We start from the raw sequence: 7,930 nt of genomic DNA, 5'->3' as shown, positions 1-7,930 counted from the left end.
TCCCATTGAAGTCTATGGGGTTCGCAAATATTCGCGAGTTTTGGCGAAACGGGTTCGCGAACATTTTTGGCGATGTTCGCTACATCCCTACATCTGATCACGCCTGCTTCCATCTTCAGGTTCTGAGCAGGGAAAGTTATTTCTCTACGGACTCACCCTGTCCCCTTCCTGGCATTATTACTGAATCCTCATCAGTTGAAGAAATTTCAGTCCGATGAGCAGCTGGATTTTGTTATTTTTAAGAATCACTTTTCAAGGTGATTCTGGAAAATAATCAAAATCTTTAAAATGCCATTGAATGTTAGCAATATAGGGGGTTTTACCAGATTTTAAGGCCTGCTTTTTAGTAAATTTGCTATCCTTTGGTCGTTTGTTGCTAGGGATGTATGGAGGAGGCAACCTTTTTTCTAAGAGTGCCTCCCAGTCCATATTCTGTACAAGAGATGATAAATATATTAGTATCAGCTTATTATTTAGCATATAAAATAAATCAGTACAAACATCTACCAGCTTATCTATTTGTAGAAGACAGACACAGTAATCCAATAATAGGCCAGATTCAATTCAGTGAGAAAAAGGTTTATCGTGTAAAAACTCATGGCTGAGATTCAACACTTCTCTCACTGTTTCTCACATGAAAACTCTATTGAAGTCAATAGGAAGTAACTGGAACTGAATTAGGAGAAACGTTTTTTCTCCTCAGATGGAATCTCGTCCATGAGTTTTTACATGATAAACCCTGAGATCCATTTTTTTTCACTGGACTGAATCTGGCCCAATATCTGAAATTTAGCTCCATCCTATTTCTTATCATGACAATGAGTTTTTAAATGTCTAAAACATAAACATACCTTAAAGAAAGGACTCATCTTTACATCCTCAGCACCTCTTATACTAGACCCTAGACGACTTGAAGGATTTTTATCCAATAGCTGCAGAACAAACACATTTACAAATCAATTAGCTAATGATCTCAATGATTATAAAATAAATGTAAATATTTAAAAACTGTACAAAGCTCTATATAACACACGTGTGGGATAATCATAGGTACTGGTGAATAAAGGTGGCCATCCACCGTCAGATTCACTTGCTTGGTGATGTTGCCAAGCGAGTGGATCTTCTCCCGATATCCCCACCTACGGGTGGGCGATATCGGGCAAATGTAGGCTAATTCGATCGTTTGGCCCCAGTGCAACAATTGGCCAGTCGGTTCGGGACCGCATCAACGAGCCAATGTGGTCCCTGATCCGATTAAATTTTTAACCTGCCCGATTGATATCTGGCGAATCCAGGCTAATTTGGTCTTTTGGCCCTGGGGCCAAACGATCGAATTATAACGACGAGTATAGCAGAAGTCGGATCGGGGACTGCATCAATGAGCCAATGCGGTCCCCGATCCAACTACATTTTTTAACCTGCCCCATCGATATCTGGCTGATTTCAGGCCAGATATCGGTCGGGCAGGCCCATCGTTGGTGCCCCTACACTGCCGAATCGGACTAAGGGACCGATATCGGCAGCTAGAATTGGCCCGTGTATGGCCACCTTAAGAGCAACATGTCACTGAGAGATAACAAAGGGAAAATGCCAGTCAATGAACTCCCCATTTCATATGGAATGTGTGGCGGAGAGCAGAGAGTCTACATATGTAAAGGCCAGTGATAAAATTATTTGCATTTAAATACGAACTGCATGATAGTAGTTTGCAACAATAAAAGCCAAAATGGCGGAACACTCACATTTGAAGTTATGTCCACAGCATTATGAGATAAATGCTTTGGAAATGTTGGTTCTTGGTGGGTGATTCTTCCAAATATCGTACTTCGCAATATTCCTCCAAATGGGAACTGCAAGAGCAGAGAATTATTAGTTAGAAAGTCTAAAGAGTTTTAGAAAAAACACATTAATGGCAAAATAATGCCAAAAGGCAGTCAGCACTGGGCTGTAGCAGTGTATTTAATATTCTTATGGGAAATGTCTCATTCTTTCTATTTAATTCTATCAAAATGTCTAGTGGGTCTGTAGGGTTTACTACTTTATAAAATCCTTTGTCCAATATGCCGCCTAAAATCAAGGATTGGTGATGAGCGAATCTGCCCCGTTTCGCCAAAAACATTTGTGAAACTGCGAACAAATTAACTAAACTTAATTAAATTCACTTTTCATGCAGATGTTACAGTGAGATAATCCTTATTTGAAAACTTCACTAGAGAAATCACTTAGAGGCACATTTACTAATCCACGAATCCGAATCCCGAATGGGAAAAAATCAGTTTGGAACCAAAAATTTTGCGACTTTTTCATCGCTGTCACAGGTTTTTCGTATTTTGCGCGATTTTTTCTTCACCGTCACGACTTTATCGTATTTTGCACGACTTTTTCATTGCCGTCGCAAATTTTTTCATATTGAGCAATTGTAAACGGCGGAAAAACCAATCCGATTTTTTCGCAACGGCGGCGAAAAAGTCGCGGAAAATATACGATAAAGTCGTAACGGCAACGAAAAAGCCACGCAAAATACAAAAAAATCGTGACGCCGACGAAAAAGTCGCAAAAATACCTATCATTACGAAAAAACGCATTCGGACGCTTTCGGTCCGTTCGTGGATTAGTAAATGTGCCCCTTAGGGTTATTCATGCAAACAGCTTTAAATGAATAAAGATAATGATGCTAAGTTAATGAAAAATAATGGAAAAAGTATTATATTAACAGATAAAATAAAAACAAGTAAATAAATAAAAATATACATTATTTAATTTTATATGAGATATTTTGTGTTTACCTTGCGAAGCAGCATACGGTAAATCATGACTCCTACAGCCCACCAGTCCACCGCTCTGTTATAGCCCTGTCTTTGGAGTATTTCTGGAGCCATGTAGTATGCTGTTCCACAACGTGTAAGGAGCTTTCTGCCATATGGTACTCCTTAGGAACAAACAAAGAGAAAGTGATATAGTTATAATCAAACATAGGGACGGTTTTCAGCTGATTGGATATAAACAGTAACCCTATTTGTGTCATTAATATATGAAACAATTACAGCTAATATTTCATAACGTAAGTATATTTACTAATGAAAATTCCTTTTTTCTACATATCTATCCATTTAGAAATATTCTCATAAACTTTCAGACAAAAGCAGACAGCAAAAAGCAGTAGTACAAATTCTGAATTAAAACTGCTCGCAATCTGGGCTATGCAATGATACATAATTCAGTCAAAGATGAATTAAGCAACAGATTAGAAATACAGGTATGGGACCCGGTATCCAGAATGCTTGGGGCCTGGGGGTTTTCTGGATAAGGGATCTTTCCTTAATTTGGATCTCCATTCTGGATAATGGGTTTCCGGATAAAGGATCCCATACCCGTTCTTAGTGGCTAATACCAGGTATGTAAACATAGATTATACTACATAGATTATGTCTATGGGGAAATGATGGCAGATTTACTGAAATACGAACTGAACCCATAATGTTAGCAGTTATTTATACTTTCATGACTGGTAGGAAAATATAAAATGTGGCAGTTGTAATGGGCGAATCTGTCGAAAAATTCTAGCAAAAAGTTGCACAATTTTTTTGTTGCCCGCATCCATTTTGACGTGACCGCACCCATTTTGACTTTTTTTTTTTTGTTAGCGCACAATGAATTTTTCAGTGGCAAATTTTCTCATAAATTTTGCAAAACAATTCGCCAATGGCAAAAGGCGGAAATTTGCTGCAAATCTATGCCTGGCGAATCACTAGTTAGAATTGTATTGACTGATTAGAGCTCTGGACTGATTGGCAAAGTTTTGAAAAACAATGGGTATTCCATTCATTTTTACCTTTGGAGACTTATAAAATGGCTACATCTCATTATTCACGTTACTATGGATTGGTGGTAACACAAACCTCAATTTAGATATCAGTAGTGATGAGCAAATTTTTTTCGACAGGCATGGATTTGTGGTGAAATTCTACAAAAGTGGCAAAGGTTCGCCGTCAAAAAATTCACCAAAAAAAGTGTGAAAAATGCCCATTCACCAATGTAAAGTATTTTGCGTAAAATAAAAGCCAGAAGGGCAAAATGCCCTATGCGTTTTGAGAATTTTTCAGCAGTCTTGAGAATTTTTTGGTGAAATGGGACAGATTCGCTCATCACTAGTGAAGTAAAATAGGACAGATTTGCTCATCACTAGATTTCAGAACTAGCTGCGACGATGGCCACTTTAGATATGAAATATATGTCGGAAATCTTACCTTCTTTGCCTAAACTAAAATCTGCAATCTTAGCGTAACCATGTTCATCCAGCAAGACATTATCCAGCTTCATATCCCTGCATCAAAATAAAGTTACATTTTTTAAATTGCCAAAGAAATAGCGGTGCTCTGAAATGTACAGTAATTGTATAGAGCTACAAAGATTAAAAGTATCAAATAAGACGCAATAACAAATTTGTATTGACTATTATCTATTTGTGCCTATTTTTTTTCACTTTATTGCTGTTAAACTGGTAAAATGAAGTTATTTGTAGGAAACATAGAACTGCTGCTACGACTAAAGCAACAGGACCTTTAACACTGAGCAAGGCTTACCTATGTATAATGTCATGGTCATGCAAAAACTGCAGTCCTGCAACAATGCAGGCTGAATAAAACCTGTAAAGATGGAAAAAAAAATCATATTAGTTTTTTATATAAACTCTTGAAACAAGAAGATGCCATTGAAAGATATGAAACTGCCATAGATCATGCCCATTTATTTATAAGAAGATTAGGTCAAACCATGAGGCTTTTTCAGAGCAAGACTAAACTTTAGGCCACATTCAATTCACTGAGAAAAGGGTTTATTGTGAAAACTCATGGACGAGATTTAATTTGAGATGCCATTAAATTTATCACGTGAAAACTCTATTAAAGTCTATGGGAAACTAGAACTGGTTATAAACCATGAGAGAACTTTATCTCAACCAGCGGAATCTGGACCTTCATGTGAGAGTTGAATCATCAAACACAACCAAAAAGCTGATTGTGATTTTTTTAAAATTTAATTTTAGAAAATGTTAATATAGGTAAAGGAGAAATGGAACCTTTTGACAGAAATGACAAAATTCTAGGGGGTATATTTATCAGGCTGTGTAAAAAGTGAAACATAGCTTATAGCAGCCAATCAGATGCTTTGCTTTGGTTTTCTAACTGTTGAAGTCTGATTGATGATTGGTTGGCCTGGGTAGTGATTCACTCCATTTTTTGCACGGCATGATAAATATACTCCTTAATGTCAAGTTGCTCAAAATAAAGCAGAAGCATTTTGCTAATCTGAAATATCATCATTTGCTATTTTTTGTTTAATACTTATTCTTGAAAACTATCATCTTTCTACAAACTTTCTTCTATAATTCTAAAACTGTTTTTATTGACTATGTTACTGATATTTTTGCTAAAACTCTATTGACCCTGCAGAGGTTTCTAACTGCACTTACACAACTGTCGGCTCTGAAAATCTTCTCTTCGACAGTTGTTGATTCAAATCGCCTCCGGGAGCAAAATCCATAGCCAGGCAGGCATGGTATTCGGTTTGGAAAGCAGCAAATATGTTCACCACGAAAGGTTGTTGTTCCGTTTGTGCCAATTTTAGAATGTTCCTTTCTGGAATTAGACTGGAAAAAATGAAAGAATGGTAAATCTACAGTATATTGTGGGGAAAAAACATTCTGTTAGGTTTGTTAGGTATTTCAGTTTGTGAATGCATTACATTGCACGGTTGTAAAAACTGTCCAATTTTTTCCATGGCTAAATCTAAAAGGGATTAAGGCCTTATATATCCATATAAACGTATAGAGTTCTCTGCAGTAGAACTTACCAATCAAGATCCTTCAAAATTTCCTTCTTTTTAAAGGTCTTGACAGCCACGATTTGGTCGGTTTTCGCAAATTTGGCCAGATACACCTGTAGCAAAAGACATAAACATAAATGACACTGAAAACTATAATCTGGAGTCAGGATTTTAATGGAGGACATAGTCGTTTACCTTTCCATACGATCCTTTTCCCAGCACAGGACCAAAGTTGAAATCCTCTCCAGTAACTTTAATACTGTGGATTAATCTGAAATTAAAAAAAACAAGAATTTTAGAAAAATATTTTCTAAACCAAAATAAATGTCTGCTCTCTATATAAGAGCCTCTGGGAATCATACGCAATATAGAAAACAAATGAGCCACATTTAGATTTATACCTTGATTCTCTAATGATTCTTTGAGGTGCATCACTTACACCTGGGATATTAGAATCTACAGTAGATAAACCCTAGGAAAGAAATTGAGACGCAGAATTAAACTTCATCTTAAACTGATTCTAGCTTTATAAAATTCAATAAAACAGACGAATGGAGTTTTAGTTGAACAACTAAACTCCAAATTATAATTTACAAATAATAAAAATTTGAGCTAATATGTTACCAGCACCTCTCATATCTTCTATCAAATATTTTGACAGACGTACAAGATTCAAGATATGAGCATATGAAATATTAGATCAAATTTTTATTATTTGTATATGGCTTGGCCTGTATAATAACCCTACGCAATATACGCGGGTGACAACAAAAGAACAAACAATTCGCTAATTTTCCTGTTGTTTTGCGAATCTTAATAGCTTAAAAAATCTCCTTATTTCTATTCTTTACAGTTAATCACCCCAAGACAAAATATTTCACCTAATCATGAGTTATTACGTAGAAATAAAGTGTCAAAGTACTTACTGTCACAACAAGACTTTCAACAGTCTGATCTTCACACTCCTCTTCTCTCCCAGTTTCCTCCTCATTTAGTTCTATAATAATATCACTAATTGAGAGAATACTGGAGGAGTCTGAAAAAGAAAAGGGTTTAGTAAGTAATTGAAAATGATCAAAAAGAAAAATGACAGATATGGGACCTGCTATCCAGAATGTCTGGGACCTGGGGTTTTCTAAAAACTTTAAAATTTAGATCTCCATACTAATTCTACTAAGAAATCTTTTAAACGTTAAATAAAACCAATATTATTGTTTTGCCCCCAATAAGGATTAATTTATTTTAATTGGGATCAAGTACAGGTACTGTTTTATTATTACAGAGAAAAGGGAATCATTTAACCATGAAATAAACCCAATAGGGCTGTTCTGCCCCCAATAAGGGGTAATTATATCTTAGTTGGGATCAAGTACAGGTACTGTTTTATTATTACAGAGAAAAGGGAATCATTTAACCATGAAATAAACCCAATAGGGCTGTTCTGCCCCCAATAAGGGGTAATTATATCTTAGTTGGGATCAAGTACAGGTACTGTTTTATTATTACAGAGAAAAGGGGATCATTTAACCATTAAATAAACCCAATAGGGCTGTTCTGCCCCCAATAAGGGGTAATTATATCTTAGTTGGGATCAAGTACAGGTACTGTTTTATTATTACAGAGAAAAGGGAATCATTTAACCATTAAATAAACCCAATAGGGCTGTTCTGCCCCCAATAAGGGGTAATTATATCTTAGTTGGGATCAAGTACAGGTACTGTTTTATTATTACAGAGAAAAGGGAATCATTTAACCATGAAATAAACCCAATAGGGCTGTTCTGCCCCCAATAAGGGGTAATTATATCTTAGTTGGGATCAAGTACAGGTACTGTTTTATTATTACAGAGAAAAGGGGATCATTTAACCATTAAATAAACCCAATAGGGCTGTTCTGCCCCCAATAAGGGGTAATTATATCTTAGTTGGGATCAAGTCCAGGTACTGTTTTATTATTACAGAGAAAAGGGAATCATTTAACCATGAAATAAACCCAATAGGGCTGTTCTGCCCCCAATAAGGGGTAATTATATCTTAGTTGGGATCAAGTACAGGTACTGTTTTATTATTACAGAGAAAAGGGAATCATTTAAACATGAAATAAACCC

General features: G+C 36.1%; 2 protein-coding genes across 2 annotated transcripts; both read right to left on the bottom strand.

The window, feature by feature from the left end:
- Positions 1 to 745: 745 nt before the first annotated feature.
- LOC116408347 (serine/threonine-protein kinase N1-like) lies at positions 746 to 3,010 on the bottom strand. The gene is made up of 3 exons (XM_031895123.1): positions 2,787 to 3,010; positions 1,743 to 1,850; positions 746 to 932 (listed from the first exon to the last, which is right to left on the bottom strand). Exons 1-3 carry the CDS (start codon positions 2,877 to 2,879, stop codon positions 801 to 803), a joined length of 333 nt encoding a protein of 110 aa, XP_031750983.1. The 5' UTR covers positions 2,880 to 3,010; the 3' UTR covers positions 746 to 800.
- Positions 3,011 to 5,218: 2,208 nt separating this feature from the next.
- LOC116408346 (serine/threonine-protein kinase N2-like) lies at positions 5,219 to 6,850 on the bottom strand. The gene is made up of 4 exons (XM_031895122.1): positions 6,750 to 6,850; positions 6,019 to 6,295; positions 5,851 to 5,936; positions 5,219 to 5,647 (listed from the first exon to the last, which is right to left on the bottom strand). Exons 2-4 carry the CDS (start codon positions 6,253 to 6,255, stop codon positions 5,467 to 5,469), a joined length of 504 nt encoding a protein of 167 aa, XP_031750982.1. The 5' UTR covers positions 6,256 to 6,295; positions 6,750 to 6,850; the 3' UTR covers positions 5,219 to 5,466.
- Positions 6,851 to 7,930: the final 1,080 nt, after the last annotated feature.

Source organism: Xenopus tropicalis, chromosome 1 (genome assembly GCF_000004195.4).
Source record: "Xenopus tropicalis strain Nigerian chromosome 1, UCB_Xtro_10.0, whole genome shotgun sequence".
NCBI lineage: Eukaryota > Metazoa > Chordata > Amphibia > Anura > Pipidae > Xenopus > Xenopus tropicalis.
The sequence above is the reverse complement of the archived record's forward strand: the minus strand, read 5'-3'. Positions and strand labels throughout refer to the sequence as shown.